The sequence below is a fragment of the Pieris rapae genome, chromosome 6, assembly GCF_905147795.1.
Source record: "Pieris rapae chromosome 6, ilPieRapa1.1, whole genome shotgun sequence".
NCBI lineage: Eukaryota > Metazoa > Arthropoda > Insecta > Lepidoptera > Pieridae > Pieris > Pieris rapae.
Genome location: NC_059514.1, coordinates 1331342 through 1357144, shown reverse-complemented (window position 1 = coordinate 1357144; position 25803 = coordinate 1331342). Strand labels below are relative to the sequence as shown.

At 32.6% G+C, this 25803-nt stretch overlaps 1 protein-coding gene across 10 annotated transcripts; it reads left to right on the top strand.

The window, feature by feature from the left end:
- The first annotated feature begins 725 nt into the window (after positions 1-725).
- LOC110997112 (AT-rich interactive domain-containing protein 2) lies at positions 726-25803 on the top strand. Of its 10 annotated transcripts, XM_045628551.1 has the most exons (39): positions 726-803; positions 880-1054; positions 1134-1224; positions 1422-1531; positions 2007-2125; positions 2379-2591; positions 2910-3154; positions 3839-4029; positions 4279-4372; positions 4789-4950; positions 5398-5562; positions 5999-6106; positions 6779-6928; positions 7355-7524; positions 7887-8005; positions 8381-8454; positions 8716-8832; positions 10400-10468; positions 11100-11186; positions 11257-11281; positions 11491-11546; positions 12266-12682; positions 13229-13318; positions 13800-13841; positions 14024-14119; positions 14948-15010; positions 15904-16006; positions 17029-17103; positions 17962-18059; positions 18176-18265; positions 19567-19668; positions 20134-20493; positions 20903-21010; positions 21351-21451; positions 22084-22246; positions 22714-22860; positions 23674-23703; positions 24333-24424; positions 24903-25803. In XM_045628551.1, exons 2-39 carry the CDS (start codon positions 933-935, stop codon positions 25003-25005), a joined length of 4767 nt encoding a protein of 1588 aa, XP_045484507.1. In that variant the 5' UTR covers positions 726-803; positions 880-932; the 3' UTR covers positions 25006-25803. The 10 variants fall into 10 exon arrangements, with proteins under 10 accessions (XP_045484507.1, XP_045484510.1, XP_045484509.1 ...); XM_045628554.1 differs by lacking the exon at positions 726-803 and having other exon boundaries at positions 825-1054; positions 2007-2104; XM_045628553.1 differs by lacking the exon at positions 726-803 and having other exon boundaries at positions 825-1054; positions 3851-4029.

Genomic DNA, 25803 nt, shown 5'->3' with positions numbered 1-25803 from the left:
TATTTTAATATTATTTGAACGGTTTTACTTTATTTGTATTATATTAATTATTAAATATGAGAGTAAAGAGCGAACATTACATTTTATCGGTCGCCAAAAATGGATCGTCTGCGTAGGGTTTGGTTATTGGGATGTAGATAGTAGATCTGAGATTGTGGATTTATAGTTCGGGCGTTAGACAACAAAGCGACTGATACTCGTACGTGTCCGAAGAACGTAAGGATGCGAGATTGTATTGTTGAGAATAGATTCTGCTAAATACCGAGTTCTTGAACTATTGAGACATTTGTACGATATTCGATCTCTTTTCTTTCCACATCTCATAAGGGCCACGTTTCAGTCGCGTATAGAAATATGACGAAAAAAAGTGTTAATTATGTTCCTGTTTCTCCATATTACATTGCAGATTACATATAAGTCTACTCAAACACCCCTTTGAAAATCACTAACAACAATATATTTTTACTTACGTAGTCAAACGATTTTGCTTAAAAACTCATCGTAATGTTAGTTAATTCTTTCTTTCAGCGCTATGAATTGGAGGCCATTAATTGGATTACAATCGAAAAGAGAATTTTAATATAACACTATAACACAACATTGAACATAGATTAGTTACATGTGTGTTGAAATCACGATCACATTTTCATATAACTAGTACCGTCACCGTCACTGTCATCTGTCAAAGAAAAAAGCTTAGTAAAGTAAACTGTAAAGTGTAAACCTAAACCTACGGCTACAAATCTAATTCTCTCAAGTAACTTATTGATAAGTTTTGAAATTTATTGGAATTCCTTTAGATTGTAAATAATTATTTAAATAGTTATTTTCTATAACATGGCTTTTTGATCGATTACTAAACTTAAGTTATCTTTACAGTATTAAAATAAGTGCAAATTTGGTATCGACTGCCGACGCTTAGCGTCTAAGCGATGCCGTTAATAGAAATAAATACAAAAATGGGTAAGACTCAAATAAACACCAAATCAAGGGATTATCTTAACGACAAAGAAACATTTCTCAAGGAATTGAAGCAGTTTAATGAAAGTAAAAAGTAAGTAAAGAGCAGTTTTTGCTCCATACTATGATATTGGTAGTTTCATATTACATTTTCTATTCTTGTTTTGTTTCAGTATTCCATACAGAGTGCCAGTAGTAAATGGTGTTGAAATTGATTTATATTTACTGTATTCCTCAGTTCAACAAAAAGGTGGCTTAAGTAGAGTAAGTTTCAATGACCATTTGTTGTTAATTAGTTCCAATTATTTATAATATTATGTTCTTATGAATTAAAATTTCATAATTTAACCTATGAACTAACTTCAATGTAAAGGACATTACAGGACTATACAGATGTCTTATAGTATAAAATAAATATAATAATATTGTTGATACTTTATAACTATTATAATATTTTTAAGGTCAATCAAACAGACACATGGGAATCATTTCTGCGATTACTCAAATTGCCCTACCCTTGTGTAAATGGGTCAACACTTTTAAGAAGGATCTATGGCATGTATCTTGAAAAGTGAGTACATATTACAGCCACTGACAATGAAAGATGACACATGTATTGTGTGAATGTGATTTAAAAAAATTTATATTTGTTTTTATCTAGATTTTTGAGTCTCAAAATTTGGTTTCGTCACAATGCTTTCCTTCTAAATTTAAAAAAAAACACTTTAAACAACCAAGAATAAATACTTGTAAATATAGTGCATATAGATAGAAAAAGTCATTGTTGCAAAGCCAGAATTTCAATCCAGGGTTAAGAATTCAACTAGCTACTATGATACCCTTTTTAGTTAATTTTACCATTTGCGTTTATATCAAAAATAATTATTTGTACTTTACATTCATAGTTTAAAAACAAAAAGAAGCCTTCTTGCTTTATGTTGTTTCTCCTACACTAAAGCAACTTAGGATATACTTGTTCTGATCTCATGTGAAACCAGTTCTTTGACTGAGGTACTTTATGCTGACTTAAGTACATTGTGTTTAAGATATGAACGAGCAAAAGGTCCACCAGGAAGGGATGATGATAATGACATGGATGAAGATCCAAGACGGAGTCGTAGCGGAATGCCCAGAATTAGTTTTGGTAGTGGCACTTATATTTCTGGTAATTTGTTTTAATGTTCAAGATCTAGCCTAGCTTCTGTTTTTCCTCTAAGCTGATAGAATCGCATCATCAACATATGTTATATATTTAACAACCTATTTTACCGACATTTTAGTATGCTTGTTTATGTGTCATTTTAGTAAAAAGCCTAGGCTAGTAGTACCATTAACCTATACATAATTATTAAAATTAGGCTATCAAATAATGAGCATTTCCTTATTATGTAAATAATTTATTATCTAATTTCTTCTAGCATCTGGTGAACAATTAAAAACTACAGCTCCTAAATTTGCGGGGCCATCAGAGAGGCTGACCTTGTCATTGTTATCGCCAATGCCAAATGAACAAGACTTTGCCATCAATGTGTGTACTGTTTTGGCTGCGGACCATTCAAACAGGCTGCCTTTGAATACTACTCCACACATATTAGATTTTTTGCTGGCACATGCTGGAGTTTATAATCATTGTAAGATATTATTTATATTGCTATCATATAAAGATTACTTTCATACATCATAATACTGGGCAGATACAGTAGAGTTAAAGTTTAATTAACATTTTAATTGTTTAATTTACATATAGCCATTGGATACATCAAAGATTTTGTTTTTACATAGCAAGTTACTTCTAATACAAAATTAGTAAAAATTTAACTATCTTTCTATTAAATTAATGCCTAAGATCTTGATATTAATAAACTATATAGAAGTATATCTACTTTGCTGAAACACAGTGGGTCCTCAAACACGAACAACATTTATATAGATTTTGTATGTTTTTTTAGCAAGTCTTCGGGATACAATTGGTCGTTCATATTATGAAGCGCGAGGTCGTTATCCTCACGATTTTTGGGAAATGCGTGCTGGAGGCGGCGGAGCTAAGGAATTGGCTGATGAAACTAAGTTTATGCAACCGGGAATTGAACAGCCCGAATTGATGGTACAAGCATTAGCAGCACATAACACATTGACAGATTGTCTCATGAATGGTGGAGATAATGATGATATACTGGATAAAGTTGTGGAAGATGTAAGTGATTGTATTCTATCTTGTTATATAGGTTTTTATGCAAAACAATGAACAAAGCATGTCTTGCTTGTATTATAAATACTTTAACAATAAACAAAGTGATAAACTAAAATTTGAATTACATACAGTGTTTACCCACTATGTACCTATATTGTCTGCTTCACATCTCTTGCCCTAATTGCATGTCCATATATGTAACTACTGAATCGATTTTGATGAAATTGGGACTTTACCTAATTTGACCTAACTCCTGATTGAAATCAAAATAATCTTTTTGTTGAAGAATTTGCTTTCAGTATTATTATATATTATAGGGAATTTAAATAGATTGTCTTAAATTTTATCTATTTCTATCAATATTAAATATATACGATATATTATATCAAGCAAAATATGTAGATTTTGTAGAAATGCTCTGGGCGTTTGAGTACTATCGAGTTTTGAGGCAAAATTTTGCTATTTTTATTCTTTTTTTTATATTTATTTATTTATTGTATACATAATCTTGCATAGAAAGAAGTTGGTGTGGTGGATACAAAAACAATACAATAAATATATATGCATACAAAAATGTAATTTAGATTTTTTTACACTGTTTAAAAGGGTTTAATAATGTTTAATTACTTTAATTTATATTTTTGTTTGCTTTTTATTTCGGAACATCATCTCTACCAAAAACGTTAGCTTCATCAACAGGATATGGAAGATTGGGTGACGGAACCGTCGGAGGAAGATCAGCTCTTTGCACCAGAATTACCCGGTGGAGCCAGTTGTGTGTACACACAGCGGGTCTTGCAAATAGCTTCTATTGTACGATCACTGTCCTTCCACGAGGATAATGTGCAATATCTATCAAGAAATACAACACTTATACGGTAAGTTATTATATACTATATAGTATAGTATTTATTTATTAAAAAAATGGTTTAATTTTGTTTCCAGGAATATTTTTCCAAATAAATTTGTTGTATATAGAATTTACCTGTATGTGTGTAAATATAAATTAGCTATTATGTTATATCTATAAAAATATAGGCCGTTATAAGAATATTTGATGTATATTTTATCACTGTTGGTTATCGTTTCGCGGGTATGCTTACGTGTTATTTTAATATTGTTTTTAGGTTTTTATTACTCTGTGCAAATTGTTGGGTGGGTACACTACGGCAAAGTGGTTTGGACACTCTTGGAAATATATCAACTGAGCTTTTAATTAAGGTAATGTTATAAGTGATTCATGTGATTATTTGTAATAAGAAATAATAAGAAGTAAATTTTGGAACAGAATCTCTAATATATTATTTTTATGAAATTTAGAAAAACTAAAACTGACTACGTTTACCTATAAAGAATTTTGGTTACTAATAATATAACTCCGGAGCGTGATAAATAAAAAAGTTACAATAAATATAATTTAAGAAATTACCCAAAATATGAATACCAAAAATATCAATAACAATTATTACGTTTACGTTATACATATACTACGTTTTAGTGGACGGAGAAATTGTGACTAATTAATGTGCCACCATCACGTCAATTTTTGGATAAAAAAAAACTGGTTCTAGTCGTATAAAGTATTAAAGAATAAGAAAATCTTTATTCATGTTTTTAAATATTTCCGTACCTTTTAGGATCCTGCTACCTGTCTCATTTCGAGGCACGTTTTATCAACGATACAGACTGCATTATCGTCGCCCGATCGCGCTAGGATTTTAGCCGCGCTGGAGTTACTTAACAAATTGGCCCAGAATGAGGCGAATGAAGACGCGTTGCTGAGGTCCCTTGAGGCAAAGGTAAGCGAAAATATTAATTTTTATTTTATTCGTTGTTCTAAAATGGCTAATTAAGCCGTAATAGCTAAACTAAGGCTAGCTAGCTAGCTTAGCTAATTCCTATCACAAGTGACATGATAGGTCTAACTAGATTTACGTTAGGCTGACATTCCAAAATAAGGGTTATACAGTAGGCAGGTATTCTGAAACGTGATTAAAACTACAATCAACTTTCATGGGCTGTTTTGATAGTGGCCAAGACTTGATTATATCATGACAATTATATTTATTTATTTAATTAAAAGTGAATATTTTTTGTAAAATATGCTATGAAGGTTTTGAATAATTTTCGCCCGATTTGCACGATGCAACAGTTGTATAGAACAACTGGAGGAGAAGGTTAGGTTCTTAGGAGGGTAGATGCAAATTTTCTAGTTTTATCCCATATTTAAAAAAGTAATTTTGCAGGTGTATAGTGACGTGTGTTCGTTGCTAACGCTACGTGACATAATGGTGCTCGTTTGCACGCTGGAGTGCGTATACGCACTAACTTCCTTGGGGGAAGCGGCAAGCGAAGCGGTGGCAAGAGTCACTGGTTTAGTTCATACATTGGTTTCTCTTGTTACTGTTGAGGTATATTAAAAAATACTTATATATTTGTCACACATTAAGTTAAATAAGAACACGATGTCATTTGTTTTATATAATGGTATCACCACACAATATCATTGACATCTTTCCGGCGAATAAATGATTTAAAAAAAAATTATTGACATCTTACTGGTTGTAAAATGGCAATGTGTCAATTGTCAAAGTCAATTTGTTAGAAGTGCGTAGAATCGGTCGTGGAGTACTTGAGTTGCTTTCCGATCGGCGCATGCGCCGGACGTGCGCACTGACTGTGTTTAAATATTAAGTATTATTGTCGGACGACGGTAGTGACACCAATTTCGTTGTTAACAACAAAATTGATTTCAATATCACAAATAAATTTCGACTGTTTTGCTTTTTGTGACATTTGATAGCTTAAAAAATGTGTGATTTGTACTGACTATATTAAATATTGTAGGCCCAAAGTTACGGACCACGCGCGTGTATACTAATGCGTGTTGTGGAAACTGTGAGTGGACCAGCCGCTGTTGCTGAAAGGGAGTCGGAGAAACCTCAACAGCAGCAGGTAAACCATGTTACTAAATTGTATAGCTTTATGAATCTCTTTTTTATAGAAGGAGGAGAAGGGGACTTATCTGATGGTAAGTGATACCGCCAGCCATCGACTGGATACTGAACCAGCTGTCGATAGTGGTATGAGGGTTTGAAATTAAGGGTTTCAAAGAACCCTATGTATGGAAACAACGTGACTCGTGTTCCCCCTGTTTCCCCTGTTCTAGAATACATTGTCTCTATCTTATCTCTATCGCTTCTTAGATGCGTCAATTTGCGGCGTAGACGTGTCAAATTATATCAGTTGTCATTTTGACAGTTACATTTGTACAAATACATACAAATAATGAATATTTACAAAGCACCAAAATATATATACATAACTTAAGATGTTTTCTAAAAAGACTTATACGTAGTCTATTGTCTTTTAAATGGTCTATGATTTCTTATTTGCGAGCTCTTCCATGTGTATATTGTAAAATATTCAGTACATAAAACACAAAATATAGTGTATATTCAATGATTTTAAATAAAAATATGCTTGTAATATTCTTATGTTTGTAAATATTTGTTTAAATTATTTTGTTTTTAAATATTGGTTTAATAAAGGTATAACATAAATCTATACTTCCGCTATCCTCTACAAAAAACAACTCCTGAGTATAGTATAACTAATTAATTTCAGCCGCAAGTACAAGTGAAGCCCCAAGAGCCGGTGACGACATCGAGCCCTCACGCCCACATCATCGTGTCCAACTCAGCCCCGCCCAACGTCACGCCCACCACTGCTCTCTCCTCGATACAGGTGTCGCACTTGCATCAGAGAACTGTGCAGGTTATACATTAACTAGATTCGCAGATAGAAAATAAATTTAGGTAGCAATGTATAAACTCTAAAGTACTGAACCGATTTTAAACAATATAAAGCTACATTAATAATAATAATGCCCCACAGGGGGCAATTTTATTGAAATATTCGAAAATTTATTAAAATTGTTGGGAATTCCATTTTACATGTTTCAAAAATTTACTTACTGGTTTTTGTTATATTAAAATTAAAAATATAAATTTGGCTCATAAGAATTTCAGAAAAACTAAGGGTGGGGCATGGCACCACAAAAGGTTGGGAAACATTGCCTTAGACCCAAATATTGACAGTGTCAGTCACAGATGGTTGATTACCGATAATTATATTTGAGACCAACCGAGTGTTGAAGTAGCTAGTTAATATTTTTTTAATGAATATTGTTGTCTTTTATAGGAAAACGAACATTTTGCCCAAGCGTGGTTGCGTTCGACGTACGAGCCGTTGCCAGCGAACGACAATAGTACGTGCGACGCCGCGGAGATGTATCGCAACTATATGACGTGCTGTACGAAGGTCGGACGCAAGGGGATTATTGCGCCTGCGCACTTTCCGAGATTGGTCAGGTAAATATCTTGTTTTATTACAACAAGAAAAGAAAATTTTACTTTTATATATTTATTACTACATAAAATAAAAAAAATATGAATTAGTGGCGCTAAAAAATTTAAGGTCTGGGTCACAGATTTCTGCATCTGTTCCATGTCAATCTAATAGTCAGCCTCCTGTGCCTGACACACGCCGTTGACTTTAGGTCTAAGGCAAGCTGGTTTCATGATGATGTTTTTCATATTGTGCACTTGGAAAGTCCATTGGGGCACATATAGGACCGACGACCTCAGGGAAGCCAACTCTGGTGCTTGTTTTTTTTAGTTACTATAATATAAATTAATCAAAACAGTTGCCAGTAATAATATTTTGTTTACAGAACTGTGTTTGGGGGTACGGTTGGCCCTAATACGGTGGCGACATCGAGTGGCGAAATGCAGCAGTTGTACGTTGGAATACGAGCCAAGAATTCTACGGTCAAGGCCACTACACCCGCTGGTAAGAGTTTAATAAAAAAAAAAAACAAACAAACAAAAATCATTTATTCTTTCATATAGGTAACATAACGTACACTTATGAACGTCAAAAAAAAAAGAAAGAAAAGAAAGAATATAATATTAAAAATATTTAAGTTTTAAATTACTTATTAGTTCAGTTAGACTAGATCGTAATGTTATATTGTTTTTGGGCAGAGGAAATTGAAAAACAAATGAAATTTACGTTTTTAAAATATATTTTGAAGCTCTAGGCAGAAGATGAGTAGATGCTTCCATAGAGAAGTCACTCCATATGACAGTACCACAGAACAAATTCGCTCATAGCCTTAGGGCTGAATTCAAATTACCACAGAAAAACAATGATATTTATTTACAGGACCGTCCTCACCGATTCTAAAGGCACAGTTGACAAACAAGACGGACGTCAAACCGGTTGTTACACAAGCCCAGGTAACTCACTTATATAATTAGTAAATAAACAGAAAAACTCTAAAAGTTGTCTTAAGTACGAGAATCGAACTGTTGATGTTCGTAATAGCAAAGCTATTTGACAAGATTTCTGTTAAACATGTATCAAAATATTCCTTTTATTCAGCTAACGACATCTAGTTATATATAAAGAAAAATACTTTGTGGGTCTATGTTAATAAAATTTTAATATTAAATTTAATTTATTTTTAGAAATTACCGCTGTTGTTTAAATAATTTCAGACCCAACCAGCGTCCCATCCGCATTTGTCGCAAGCGTTAGAATCGACCGCCAATACGTCGACATCGCTTATAAAGCATCTACTCGCCCATAAAGTAAGCCCCGGCATGCAAACGCAAGTAAGTGCCTACTAACACCACTAACCTGCTATTAAAATCACAGTGACAAATACTATGTAGTTAAAAATCACAGCGAATACCTAGTATTTATAGCTGCTATAAAATACTTATATTCCGTTTTTATGCCGTCTTCAGTTGTCAGATAAACGTAGCTTTTTTTAGATTTTTTTTAAAAATCATTTTTTTAATAGCTCAACTGTATAAGAGATTTTTGTTCATTTATATATTTTATTATTTTTTACTAGAGAACCAATTTATCACTTACTTCAATGTAGACAAGCAACACATGGTAAAACAATTAAATAGTTAATATTAACCTGCACGTATTTTGTGTGTGATTTTCTATTAATAACAAATCGCACGTTAGTTGTACGCGTATAACGTACAAACGTATGACAATATTTTTATGAAAACTAGTTCTTTTATTCATTAAAACTAAATCTAATTGTACTTTAACTATTAACTATAACTATTGTCGTCGTTTTCTATCACATTCTGTTAACGCTGTGATGGAAAGATATATGAGTGACGGAGCTAGTTTTCATATAACCTTGATGCGGCAGTCTATGCTCTAAAAAATGAGTTATGTAATTTCATATCTTTTTTATTAAAACGTAGACGTCAAAACCAAAGACAATATGACAAATCAGCATGCAAATGTCAAGATATAAAAACATTTTAAATATTAATACAGTAATTATTATAGTTTATATTATTATAGTATAATTACCTATATGTGACATAAAGTTGAATTTGTAGAATTTTGAGTATAGGTAAAAATTAAACATATTCGTGTGTGTACTTATGTACACGCGTTAGAAGTTATATTTTGGCGTAACAACATTAAAATCTTTTTAAAATTTTTATTCTACGTTTGTAGAAAAAAAGACACTAACTATAGAAAAAAAGTATTTAATACATTGAAAGGTACATGCATTATCTAGGATAATCCCAATCGGAGTTTAATAATACTTCACAAATACATATTATAAAACCATGTGAAAATCCGACAATCTAGTAGTGTTTAGAAAATTTGCATGAAATTAACAAAATTTAACGTGCATGTAAGGCATGTCTAGGAAGTGTAAAACATCATGACCGGAATATCAAAATTTTATATTTTTCGTCTTTGAGTATGATTTCTTCTGTTTCTAAAAAAATTTTCAACATTTATATGCAAGTAGGTAATCTTTCCTGAGAACCTAGGTTCTCTGGACTCGTTTCGAGGTCCTAAGCCTTCGAAACGAGTATCCAATTTTAATATACACTTGGGATGTCAAAATGACATCTATGTCAATTTGACATTTCTTGATTATGAGATTCAGTAACGATAACGGTATGTCAAAATACAATAAATTTAATGTTCTAAGAGTGTTCGTTTTGTTAGCATATAGATGTAGATTTCTGAAGAACTTACTTAATTTCTTTGATATTTATTTAAAACAAATGATATTCGTATGCCATACGGGACTCGTATAGATTTGATAGTCCTTTTTAGATTATAGTTTTTTGTATATCCTGCCGATATTTATTTTTTAATAGATAATATGTATTTATTAATATTTAGGTCGCGCAAAGACAAAACCAGAGAGCGCCACCAACAGGCGCCGTTGTGATTCAAACAAATACGAATACGGTAATATGTTCGTTAATATCTTAATTAATATTTATAATGTTCCCTTTTTTAAATCTTTTTATTATAATGTATCATGTATTCCATTTGTGGCTATGTTCTCGGTGTATTTGTTTGCTATTATATGTATTTTGTGTTAGCTTTAGGAGTACAAAATAAATAAATAAATAAATAATCACAATAACACTAACTATGCAAAAAACTCGACTTAGGGTCCTTAAAAAAAAGCGTACCAATTCTTAAAAGCAACTCACTCGCGAGCCCTCTGGCATTGAGGGTGTCCATGGGCGGCGGTATCATTTAGCATCAGGGCAGCCTCCTGCCAAAAAAATCTGAAAAAATAATCTCATATACGACATACAACTACCAATATTAAAGCCTCGACTTGTTTAATTAGAGCATTAAGAATATCCATAGCGATAATCACCTGCATCATGTGCACACACCAAATACACACCATCACACAGCACACCTGAACTAGGTACTAGTTAAAAGTATTTAATAATTTATTTTGTTTTTTTTTTCTTTCGTTTTTTGTATATATTATGTATTTCATCTTTGGCTATATCTATTGTGTAACTGTTTTTATATAAAACTTAAGTTAGCTATAAATAAATAAATATTTTTTTTGTAGGGAATGGAAGTGGATCCGGAAACGTTGATAAAATGTACAACAATAACTCCCGGGGGTGTTGCTAGTAACACCCCTTTGCAAGATAAGGTGAGAAAGTTATTATGGCGAAAAATTTGTTTACTTTAAAGAATCGTTTTAACCAGTATTATTCTTTTAGGTCAATGTCACAGAAGATATTGGTGGTGAGTGAAAAATTTCTTATTTAGCAAATTTCGGCAATTAAAAAAATATTATTATGGAACATAAGATACAGGTATCACTTATTCCACGGCGTTAAATTTGATTCGGTAGACATCCTTACTCATCGGCAAAGAAGACGGAGGGTATAGGCCGATATAATACATTATATACAACAAACACTTTAATATATAAAAGACACTATTTCTTCCAGCTCCGAAAGAAGCACCAGTCCAGATACAAATTGATGAACAAGCTCAGTTAACTATAGTGAGTAGTTTTTGTGGCATCTTGTTATAATTTACAATGAGGTAACGTAGTAAGAAGAAATCTCTGATTATATTGACCCGAAAAATAAATCAATCGGTAAACGGTAAATAATGGGTAGAACGAAACGTTTCTTACGAGTAATTTAATCTTAGATTAGCGATAAAATAAATTAGACTATATATTACGTTACGTAAAGTTTCTTATTACTAATATATTTATTTTGCTTAGTTAATTATTTTTTAATATCGACTTCCATAAGTCTATATGAATTTTTATTCCGTAGAATTCTGACGGCTATCATTTTTTGACATGTCAGAGATTACAAACCTTTTTGGCCGGGCACATGTTTTAATTTCAATACGCGTCTGAATATATGAGTCATTTTATTTGTAAGTGAATGGATACATTTTGTTTAACGGCTAGTGAATAGTTTTGAATAACGCCTAATATTTATATACATACAGTCTATATGAAGTAGTACGTATATTTACTTTATTTAAACTTTTCTATTTGATGAAAACACATTTTTATTAAATAAGCAGTCATCCATTTTTGGATATTTTTTTATATGTATGTATTTAATTTTTTCATTCTGTACTATTTAGTTCCTGTCGTAATCTGTCTGGCGTTTCGATACGGCAGTCTACAAAATTCATTTGTTCGCGTGTCGAGGTAGAGATAAATATTTAATTTTACTTTTATATAAAAATTTGTTTCAGAAGACCGCGCAAAACAAAATGTTAGCCGATCTGCTAGAAAAGAAATCAAATCCACCCGTTCAAGTAGTCCAAATGAACCAGCACGCACCGACCATACAAATAACCGAAACTGGGCAAATCGTTCAACTCAAACCGGAAGCGAGCCCGGTCATAGTTAATCCGGATCAACCGGCGCCATATTTACAGATTAAAAACGAGCAAGGACAACTGATACAGATTAAAAATGATTCGGGACAGGTTATACAGTTGAAGAGCGATCAGGGCGTGATACAGTTTAAGAATGACCAAGGGCAATTGGTACAGATTAAAAATGAAAGTGTTATACAGAGTGTTAAAACTGAAGTTGATCCCATCGTTACGGACCATTCGTATACGGAGCCGCCATCGAAGAGGCCTAAAGTTGAGGACAAAACTGAGGTGAGAGGTCCTACAACCCTATAGTATTTATCAATTTTATTTTTTGAAGGTAAAAAGCAAGTCGACGTGGTAAATTTTTTTTTTACCAGACTCCCATCCGATGTTTGTGTATTGGAAGGCACGCCTATCGAGTTTTGTTCCTTTCCCCTAAGACTGGTTACCTCACGACATTTGTCTTTACGGAGGCGCAAGTTGATGTTATTAGAAACATACCTATTGGTCTGCCGTGATTCGAATGCTCGACCTCTAAGTCTCTTAAGCTTCTAGGCTAACACTGCTCTTAAAACTGATAAATAGTAGGAATCCTTCAATTAGTTTTTGCCGTGCACCACCACTATGTGGAACCAGCTGCCCACTGAAGTATTTCCGCACCAATCCAACTTAGACTCGAGACCTTAATTTTTGAGCAATTACTTGCTCGGTTAATATCGTTGTGAGAAAAATTATATAAAATCCGTCCATCAAAAATAGCTGTCAGAAAAATTTGTGTGTATTTGTTTATTTTTAACATTACTTTATATCTTGAAAATAGTATTAATGTTTCAGAATAATTCACCGCAAGAAAGTGTATCAAAAACAGCAGCGAATTTATACGCGGCTCTCGCAGCGTCAGCCCTTGAAGATGAAGAGGATTTGGTAAAATAGTTTTAGTTCTCATTTACCTAAGTTGTTTTTTTTATCGGGATCATATTTATCAAGAATATTCATGAACGGACCAAATGTTTTTGCAATTTTCAGTATATCTCTAGTGTATGTATTTTTATATGTTTTATCACATCATAGTGGCCCAAACATTCTGTAACTGTTAAAAATTTTATTGGCTATGATATATTTAATTCAGACTTGCATCATAATGTATGTTTATGTTTTGATTTTAATACTTTTTAAACTAAACGAATAGCTTAACCCAGTGAGAATTCTCGGTAGAGAAATGTCCTGGTTGCGACATGAATCATAAATCTCTTTTTATTATACATCTATCTTTAGACCTAAATTGAATTGGTACGAAATTGGAATCACAATTTTCAAATAATTCTTGTATATAAAGTATTTTTATAAACTATTAGGAAAATTGTAGTTTCAATGTCAAAAATTGTTTTCATGTCTGGAATTGAAGCGTCCCCGTGGGATTCTTGTATCTGGTCCAATGGCCCAAAAGGTTTCTATTTTATTACTATTTTCTTGGTTTTATGTGCTTAAGTGTTTTTGGGCAAATACAGTTGAAACGATGACATTGACGTTTGACATTCGGAAGTCACACTTAGATTCTCGACTGTATCGGAGGGTTAGAACTAGTCTGAGATAATCTGAGGGGATTGCACATTTAATGTATTTTTATAGTTACCACAGAAACCAGAAAATCCAGATGCAATACAACCGGTGCTAGTCGGCGGCGCAGTGGAAAGTCCGGTTATCATACAGGAGCCGATTTTACAGGTGATTATGGTCTTTTGTTTCAATTCCTTCTTTGACCTGTTTTTTCTCCAGTCCTGTGTTGACGTTTATTTCCTGGATTCTATAACTCATATCTCTAACTTCCTTTGCTTACCTCTCACTCATGCTGCCTGATATGCCTCTAAGGTCCATAATAAGGTTTCTGAGTATTTTCTAGAAGGTTTTAGGCTTTATCAGCTAGTTTCTTTGAATAGAACGAAAGAATGGTCAAAGTCGACAATAGTGTTGAGACAATCTTTATTGCTCTTTGTGGAACGTATAGTTTCTAAGACTAGTATGCTTCACACTCAAATCTAATCTTATAGCCTCAATAAATTGGTTTAAACCGTGGTGGTCTTATTTTGCTGTAGTCTTGAATTAGAAGCATGCTTTAGTACACAATTCATACAACACAGCAACTTTGAATGAAATGCTGCGTTTGGGTATAGCGAGCTTTTCAATGAAACATTTGTAACAAATTCCTTTAAATCCCATCAAGATATTGCGAACACCGTCCAAGGACACAGACTATCTTATGTTCTGTTTACAATCACAAAGCTCGTCCGGTACTTCCTCAACGTACACCTAAGCGTATACGTTTTGGAGTTAAATTCATAAATGCGTTTATACTCAGAATGTACGTCTATACCTTTGCATGTAAGGGCTAATAACATTACTAGAGTTGTGCCTACATACCCGAAATATATTTTACATTTTATTAATGAACATAAAAATTTAAAAAAAAAACTGAATAAATTGTTATTAAACTTAAAGCGCTTTATAAATTTGACGCATATTTAAATGATCCTAATCCTTTGTTTATGTGTATAGGTGCAGCAGCCGACACTACAAGTACAACAGCCATCAATGCAAGTTCAGCAATCATCAATGCAGGTAGGATTAATTAATTTAAAATAGTAATTTAATTTGAGAATAAATTTAAAGTATGTATTTAGTTCATACGGTTTGACATCAATTTTAATTAAATGTTCTTATTATTATGACATGATATGACATTTGCATGCCTGTTTTTATATGGCTTGTTTGCAAATATATTTAGTTTTGTAATAAGGATTTATTTAGTATTTAATGTCATCTTTTAAATATCTCTTAACGAAGTGTCTTTAGTATCTTTCTACCTATTGTGTACGAATCTTTATTACTAGGTTTTTACTTGCAGAGCTTTCTTTGCCAAAGTTTTGCAATACCTAATCATTTATACCTCTCGTTTTTTAAATCACAATAGTTTGTGTAAGAAGTCTCATAGAAATAGTTACTGAGTATAAGGAAATAAGCCTGTTAAGGTACAATTAGTTCTCGCCTAATAGCTCCTTTCACCTCTCACCTCCTTCCACTTCTGCCCTACCAGCTCCTACCACTTCTCGGTTCTCCCCTACCAGCTCCTACCACTTCTGCCCTACCAGCTCCTACCACTTCTCGGTTCTCCTCTACCAGCTCCTACCACTTCTGCCCTACCAGCTCCTACCACTTCTGCCCTACCAGCTCCTACCACTTCTCGGTTCTCCCCTACCAGCTCCTACCACTTCTCGGTTCTCCCCTACCAGCTCCTACCACTTCTCCCCTACCAGCTCCTACCACTTCTCCCCTACGAGATCCTTCCACTTCTCAACAATAAGCTCCTTCCTTATTCAACGTCGTCGCCGTTCTCGAATCGTCGAGAAGATACTTTCCGAGCGGTTTGACCCCTTTACGTAAAGATGTGGGATCTGTCTGCATCTTCTGAGTATATTTTTAGAAGCCCTCTACAGTCTTTTTAATATTTTAAGGTTCAACAAACACCGCATCAAATGCCACAGCCAATGTTGCAAGTGCAACCCATGGATGTTCAAAATATCATCTCATCTCAATCAGGACAGATTATATTACAAGGTAAAGATTCATTGATAAATAAATATTTGTTTAAATAATTTAAAAATAAATAAACAATAACTAGAAGTCTTTAGTCTAAACTGTCTACGGCCTATGGATAGGGTCGGTGGACTCATTTTTCGCAACTAGACTCAAATTTGGTCCGTTTTGCGTAGTCTACTGCCTATGAAAAATATAAATTGAATGCCACATTCGAATAACCGAAGTATTTCCGAAGCAATTTGACTACGAAGGACCCCGAAACTGCATAACTGAAATGTACTGTATAGTTTCTTGAATTATAATTCTTACGATTTGGTAATTATAGATGGCTGGTATACGAAAGTGTCCTTCATAGGAGTTACATATTTTTATTATTATTTATTTCATCCTATTTTATTTATAACCTATCCTATACATATGATAGATTTTTTTAGTCTAGTCTATGCATATGTTTATAATTCCCACGCCTGTATCTATTTTATTATTTTTTAGTTTTTAGTACATTTATCTTAAACATTGCAATGTATGTTTAAAATAAAACCGTTTAACTTAAAAAGTTTTTTTACCTATTTTTTATTTATTTATTACTTAATTTTTTTAATTTTTTTTCCAAGAGCGCATCGTGCAATCAGTCTTCTGAGCAGATAAGTTGTAGGAGGACTAATTACTTATTACTTAATTAACATAAACTAAAAGTATATACCTTGGTGCCTGAAGGGCTGCAGTATAAATTTAAATTCATTTTAACTAAAGAGTTAAAAAAATAAATAATGCAAAACAGAGAGACAGAAGAAATACAACAATATATCTTCATCAGTTAGGTTCGTTTTCTCCTACCGTTATCAACAAAATTTAAATGAACTATTTTCATTTTCATTCATTTTTTTAAAGGTTTTACGTTTTGTTTTAGGTTGTGTTGTCCTGCCATACATAGTAATATAAATAATAACAGTCCACTGTTATGACATAAGTCTTGAGGTGGCATTTAGGGTTTAGAAAAGTTTTACGCATAGTAATTAATTTTAAATGACACATTTCAGAGAAAACGGTTACTTCTCAGCCGCAGTTTGTTCAACAGCCAATGCAATTGATTGCGACACAAAACACATCACAAGGTAAAATAAAAGAATAAATGGTAAAAAAAGATACATATGTTTATATATTTCAATTAATCATCTTGAATATCTTGATGAGAAAATTGTCTATTTATGTAACTAATTGTAAGGATGAGATGGTCCATAAATATATTAAATTGATAAAAATAATATTTTAAGTTTGACGATGCAATAAAATTAATTTAAAAAAATAAATAGAAACGTGTGGCACTCGGGGTCTGCCGCGATAAAGCTATTGCACAGCATTTTTTATCAACCTATGCAATTATAATTGTTTATTTATGCAGTATTTTTTTTTCTTTGACATTAATTTAATCTACTAGACTCAGACTAACAAGCCTATATAGTCTGTCTTGTGTCAAACGCGTACCGGCCGCGTTTACGTTACGTTAACGTTACCGATCTCGTCAGAGAGATGTGATACGCAGTATGCGTTCTGTCCTGCTCTAATGCATTTATTACATATTGGGCGCACCTTTATTACGTCATAGTGTGTTAGATTATTTTCGTTACGGAATTTCTTGATTCGGTCGCCGCGCTCAATGCCTGCAATAAAATCGATGCAATAGCTTAATGGTTCTCTGTTAGTCGGTTTACGGACGATAGTTTAACGTGACAACGTAAACTATCGTAACGTAAAATAAATTCATAGTTTATAGAACTTTTACTATTTCGTATGGATAAGGAGTGAATCTCTCGGACCCATAGGCTTATCGAGTGGAAGGGAGATAAATTCGGCGCAAGCGTACAATGAGCGTAACGGGACAATGAATCACACTTTTCGTGCGTGCAGACGTCGTTTAATAATTAATTCTGGAATTTAACATTATATTTAGAAAAATTTTGTTTCTTTTACAGGAGGTATCGGCTACCTACCGTCGAATATTCCAGGAAATATGATGCAGAAAACCATCATAATAGTACAAGGAGCGAGTGGTGGCCCGCTAACATTAACGGTAAGTTTGGTAAAAACGTTTCCTTACATTTTTAATTTTTAAGGAAAATAATCCTTATATTATATAACTTTAGGACCAGTTTTATTTAATATATTGTGATAATTTTTTAATGAAAGGTGAACAACCCGAGCGGTTTGGACGAGGCCACACTAAACAGCCTTATTGCGCAGGCCACAGAGGCTATAACCCAACAACAGATTATACAGGTTCAATAGCAATAGATGCTTAGCACTTTTCATTTGCTATCCTCTTTCTGTTCGTTGGTTCACATATCTTTTGTCCCTGTCTACTAACAAGTAACAACACGCTTGGCACGCGATCATACAATTTCTTTGATTTTTGTTATTCATTGTTTTGCTAACAAATTGGGAGAACTATCGCTCATTATTCTTTAGTAATATTTTATTTCCGATTTTGTCATTGTAGTTGTACGTTTGGTTTCTTATTCCGGATAAAATTGTTTTGCTGAAGATTGGAAGTCAATTGTCAATACTGAAATATTGTTTAATAGTCTCTGTAATTAGATTTTTTTATTTGAAGTCTATTAGGTATGGGTGTGCAATTATTTAATCACAATATTGGCGCATTTGACAAATTCAAAAAGTCATTAAATATGCATGTAGTGAACATAGTTGACTCAAGTTTGGACAGCTAATAGCGACGTGTATCTCGCTCGTATATACATATGTATTAACATTTTGGAAATGAGAAATAAAGTTCTTTAAAAATAGGTTCTTTCTAACACATATGCAGATGAAAGTTATCGGCAAATTTTCGTTAAAAATCCATCTGTCGAAATCGTAAGTCTAAAGTTCTATTAAAACTGACATTGATGGATTTGTTAAGGTACCTTTGCTACCGAGAGCCCTCTTGTTTTATTCTAGAGGTGCATTGTCTTCTCATATCATTATTTAACTAATATTGTAAATTGTTGTTTTAAAAGAGTAAGTTTCTTGCCTATTCTTCTCCACACGAACCTTTTGGAAGGGACAACAAAAATCATCTTTATATTTTATTTAACGTTCAAAAGTGCCATTTTAGGTTGTCTAATTGGAATATATGATTTGACTTTGATCTTGTACTTTAAACCCATCGTAGAAGTAGTTAAGAATCAAATCTATGATTTCTACAATAAATAAAGTATGAAAAATAACCAATAAGATATATTAAAGCAATATTTTTTTTGAAATTAATGAAATTTTTTTTAAAAAGTTTTCGTTTCTCTAGGGTTGTCCCTGGCGACGCCCTTTATACCTACTATCATTCTTTCAAAATCTTACATTTCCATATATCATTTTCATGAACGCAAAATGGATCTAATGAGCGTCTAACAACCAACATTTATCATTTTCATATCACAACCATGTATTATATAACAACCAATCACACTTCGTAATTTTTTAGCTCGTAACTATATCTTTCTATCTCTAATGCTATGAATCATTTTAAAAATAGTATCAAATGAGGGTATTTTTTGTAGTTCTACATTTGAAATTAAATTATACAGAACAAGGGTGTGATACAATCAACACAGAGAGTGATTGTGAGCCAATCAGCATTAGTCAGCACCTCACAACCGATCGCCGTCGTCAAATCGGCCATTGCGCAGGTTTCATGCACATTGTATCGTAGTTTGTGCATGGATATTGTATATAGTCTATTCAATGGTTACCATAGCAACGTGTTGAAATTGACTGCTAATCGAGTGTGCCAAATGACGCCTTTTTTCCCCATATGTAGCAAATGCTAGGAGTAAAAAGTTATGAAATAAAATTACGACTCGCTTTTTTCTTTATTTTTTATTACTAAATCATGTTGCTTAAGTAACCAATTAGCTAAATTAATCATGATTATAACACTTAAATTCTGTTTACAAAAATATTTTAAGAAAGTTTGTCGAAGCTAAACGGTGAAGGTATATCTTTAGATTCTACTTTATATATCTTTTTCTATACGCTTTGGATCTATTGGTATTTTATCTATGGCATTTGCTGGTTTTCGATGTATATATTATGTCGCTATAAGCTCTTCATCTCCTATTTATGAAATTGTAAAAATAACTAAAACTTTACAGAATTCCCCACAAATAACGCAAAGTCAGCAACCAATTATAACAACTCAACCGCAACCACATAAGGCGCAGATCGTCAACCAACAACCCCAACAAATTGTTGTTACCCAAAAACAACCACCTGCCCTAATAAGCACAACAACTGGCAACCCAATTGGCAACCAACAGATTATTCAAGGCAACCAACAGCTATTGCAAGGCAACCAGCAAATTATTGCAGTGTCAAATAATCAACAGATTATAGTGAACACGCCAATGAAGCAAAACGTTCACAGAGTTGTGCAACCACAGAGAATTCAAACGACTGTGAGTAATGCAGCCCCGGTGCAGATTGAAAGTAAATCTGTTGTGCAAAGTCCTGCGGTGAGTGTTTTTGATGTCAGTAAGATTACTACTAGGGAGATTACTATTAGGGAGATCCCTATAACGCGTATTCATATAACGCGATTACCGGCTCAATATAACGCGGTATTTTTTTATAATGATTTGTTAAGACCTTTTGTTTTGCGTATGTTTGTTTTAATTTAAATTGTGTTGTCATAAAATGAAACTAAATAACTTAAAACTATTTAAAATCGTGTTCCTAATTTTTGAATTGTTTAAAAACGGCTTTACGGGAATACTATGAAAATAAGGAATACAATTCGAGCGTACTCCTCCCTTAAAGGCCGGCAACGCACCCACTAAAAATGGGACCCTATATTACTTTATACAATATATTCGTAACTCGTGAAGATCGTTATTGAGGAAATAAAAATGATATTTTCTTTAGAAAACTCAGCAACCAGTAATGCGGCAAGTGATAACCAGGCAGCCAGTGATGGTTGGAAACACCAAAATTGGGGATAAGGAAACGGTTGTTTCACAACCAGTCACAGAGGTAATCTTTCGAAGATGTACCATTTGTTTTGAGCTAATTCAAATTGCCCTATTTTTTTAATTCACATTAATTTGAGTATACAATTTCATGTCGTCTATGAGTCTGTTTCATAATCTTGTTTGAAAAGAATTGGCTCAAAAAGTACGGAACCGATTTTAAAAATTCTTTCACCATTTGAATGCTACGTTATCACTAATATCTGCAAAAATGTTGGTAAAAGTTAAGAAAATATTAATAAAAAAAAAGATTTATAAAATCATGAAGTAGTTATTATATAATAATAAAATACGATCCTTTTCTATATAAACAAAGGCCACTTCTATTTTCTATGATTAACTAGCAAAAGCCACCAAAGTGTGACCCTACTCCACCACCTCAGCCTACAACGTCTCAGAATCAAGAGGATACACCGTGGATTTGCCATTGGAAAGGATGTGGGAAGTATGTACAGATGCAATTTTAAAGATGTATTAGTTTTAGATGTAAATCATTTTAAATATGAAAATTAAATAATATATATTGAACGAGGTAGCTTTTCTCATGGTAATATGTTGACTTTTGACATTAATGCTAAATGAACGTGTAATCTCAAGAGTTTATTATAATTCGACCTTTAAGTGTATAATTCCCTTTGAAATCTATTGAAGGAAATTCATGTTAGGCCGAATTAATGTTAGGAAACGCGTCCCTTAAACAACATAAATCCGGATCGAAGGACCAATGCTAATTAATTTATTCTGTAGTCTCTGGCAGAATGACCAGCGCTGTAGAACAGCCTGCTCCTCAGCATAATGCTGAGCCAGGGCCAGTTACAATCACATCACACACGCGTTACATAAAACGTTACTTAAAACGCATCTTGTTCTTTAAAAATTAGTTCTTTAAAAAATAAAAAATAAACTCTATCTATCTCTCATTCTTTTTATTTTTCTTTCTTTGATCATTGTTATTTTGTATGTTTATGTGTGTGTGTTTTGTTAGTAATAAATGTTATGTCTATGTCTATGACTATGTCTATGCCTAATTATTTTTTTACTAGAACCTTATCAGTTAATATAATGCTTTTATTACAGAACGTTTACAAATGCTTCAAGCGTGTTCACGCACGCGGCGCGTACGCATTGTCCGGGGGGTGCGGGGGGTGAGGCACCCTGTATGTGGATCGATTGTGATCGGGTGCCGCGAAAGACATTTGCCTTGTTGAACCATCTCAATGACAAGCATTGTACCCAGCAGGTTTGTTGTTTACAGGGATTCATTTTAGAAATTCTTTGCAAGACATCTCTAGGTTCTAAATCTATTCAAGTACGAAACATCAACGAATTACGGCGAATATGGGTGCAGTTAATATGATAATGATAAGCTTAAATATTTTTTGATGTTATATTAACTTTTAAATTTTAATGAGTTGTCATTAATATTATTTGTTATTTGACTGCATACTTAATTTTTAGAATGTGTACGATCCGTAGTTCTTTAAATTTAGCGCCTTTTTAAGGAGCCTAAATACGTTAAATTTTTAACGAAAATAATAATCCTTAAATTATTTTTTTTTATGAAAAAGTTAACCAATTTTTGTATAGTACAATTGCGCTGTTTATTATTTTTAATTATTCGTTTATCTTTTATAATTCCTTTTAATTAAATAAGTGTTAGATATTCTTTAAAACATATAGCTCGAAGTTTGTAATTGAAAATTTCAGGCTCTCAAAGCAATATACAATTCGCGACGTCATGCCGCGGCCGAGCCGGAAGCGAACAAGCCGGTCTCCGTCGCCTATCCACCCAACGCGGCACTCGCGGCTCTAAATAAGCACGCGACCGATTTGTTTAATCCCAGGGAACTTATGGTCAGTTTATATTTTTTTAGATATAAAGTTTTTTTTTAAATAGAACAGGGGTAAAGTGGCAAGAGGCTCATTTGATGTGATACCGCCGCTCATGGACACTTAGTGCCAGTAACTAAATTAAAAAAAAGCTGTAAAGTAAAAACAGAGAGATGCGTTTATATCTCAAAATTGCTGAACCAAGTTTGATGGAGCTTTGGCTCATCAAGTTGCAATTTATTTAAATAATCTGTATAAATAAATTTTATAAAAAAGGCATTTAATTTTTTTGGTTGTAACAAAATATATAATGTTTATGTTTCTTTCATATAAAACCCCTATGGGGCATGGGGCAGACGCATTTCTGTTTCTATTTTATTGAGGCGATGAAACTTCAATTTATTGTATTTGTATTGGTTTATAGATTGTATCACACATTCACTATTTTCGAATCCCCTTTATATAAGTAGACTGTCACGCAAAAAGGACCAAATTCGAGTCTAATTGCGGAAATTGAGCCCACCTACCTACCTATATGAGTAGAATATTTCATAAAACATATGTTTTTTGATTTGTCAAAATTGTTATAAAGATGAGTAACTCTCAGAGATATAGATACGATTTAGACCGACGTACAACAATACTGTATTGATTTCGGTCGTACTTAACTTTATATCTCGTTTATGATTCTTGCCTTACCAGATGCTGCAAGATAACATACATTATATCATATCTTATCTACACGAGAATTCCAGAATGTTTTTAAAAGATTTCTTATTTCTAATTTAAATACTTTAAAAATACGATAATAATAAATATTGGTTTGTGTGCGTACAGCACAAGAACGATCGCGCAATGGACCAAGGGGTGAGGTTTATTTGTGTGTGTGTGATGGCTTAAAAAACTAAATTAACATAATACATGTAATTTATTATAATTGTGGATTTAAATGTACGTTGATCAACAGCGAAGAAACAAGATTGATTTTTGTGTTTTTGCCATACCTGAGCATTTTGTCTTGATTTTGTGTGTTTGTTTTTTTGTGTATCCTTTAACCAATTTTAACTAGAAATTCGTTTTTGTATACGAATATTTTCTTACAACATTTCGCGACATAAAAGTATGCTTTGCATGTCCTGTCAACTATGTGAGCATAAATAAAAAATTTCATTAAAACATAAAGACATCTCTTTTCGACTGTACCTTCTTGTCCTTGGTCATGTTTTTCTCCATTAAATTTTGCCATAAAAGATGATCTGCTTGATGAATAATTTATAATTCAGATTTATATACTTATAATTTATATTTCTTAATTGTCGAAAAACAAAGACTTTACCAGCATATGCTGGAGGTTAAAAAAGTGAAAAATATCTTAGGTTTACTTAAGAAACAAAGTAGTTTGGTCATCTGAATAATAAATAATAATATTAATAATAATATTATAATAATATTATAATAATTAATAATATTAGTGAAAATTAATTCGTTGTGAATAGGATGAAAATGAGGGACCGGTGACGAAGAGCATCCGCCTAACCGCTGCCCTTATATTGAGGAACATCGTCATTTACTCAAATACAGGAAGACGGTAAGACTGATATTATAAACGAATACAATTTATACTTTTCTCGCCAAAAATATTGATACTAAAATTTACGATCATAAATGTTTTCTAGGTTGGGATATTTTTTTTAGAAAACAAGTGATATAATTTAAATTGACTTGCTTGTAAAGAATTTTAATGTCTATCAAAATTCAAAATTCTTACTTCGTATGTAATGATAATACCTAGTTTTGGTTAATTAGCAGCAGTCGAAAGATGTCCAATTTTTTTTTCATAAAATGGGCAAACTGGCAGCTTCACCAGATAAGTAATATCGTGACGATCGATGTACTGCTAGATTGCTTGCGTATTATGTGTATTTATATATGTGTATTTAAAATTTAAATAAAATCTGTTGGAACGTCCTTGAACAAATGAGTTTCTAAGAGCCAATGAAAACTTCAATTATTTATGAAATTCTTTCATAGTTCTTTTAAAAAAAATAAAATCTTCATTTTTTCAGAATGCTCAGACAATACGAAGCGCATCTTGCATCTATAGCTTTGAGCAGTGTTGAAGCATCGCGAACAATTGCCCAAGTCTTATACGATATGAACAATATATGAGAATAGCTTAGTGGGCGAAAGCCCTAAATCTTTAATATGTTAAAAAAGCCTTAAATATAGTGGGAGAAATTCCTTTTTAATTTAAGTCGCATTTAAATAAATATAAATAGTTTTTGATACCTGAAATTTATTTATAGATACTAAAAAATACTTTTACGTACGTATACGTACTCGTACTTACACGTCAAACTTTAAAGTAGTTTACTGATATGTTGAAAGGCAAATATCGCAATACTTCAAATACATATTAGATATATTGGCTGGTTTAAGTATGTTTGTGGCGGTAAATTTGTAGTAAAAAATATGTATAGAAAATAAAATAGGCTTATTATAATTAATGAATATCTTAAGTGTATTTGATAGTTTATGAAAATGATGTAGATTTTGAGAATTAAAATAATTCATAAAACGTAGTTTCAGTTCTATAAATTTGGCCCATTTAAATTATAATTAAAAACTTACCTGTAAGTATTACTTTTGTAAATAAACTGAATAGGGGAAGTTAATCTCATTTTTAACCATTCATACCTGTCGAAAATACTTACGCCTTTATCTAAATCAGGCGTTCTCTTTGAACTAAGGTACTCTTTCGTCTCTTTCTGTCAAGTTGTGTTTACCCTGCGATAGATAGAGACAAGTACGTTTGTGAAAGTGCAATTACTGATAAGTCTATGAATATGGTGATGTGAATTTGCCAGAACTATTGAAATTATGTAGATACAGTGTATAATTGTGTATTTATCTGATGTTTGTTCCTAGATTAAGTGGACGGAGTGGAATATACTATATTATATGAAA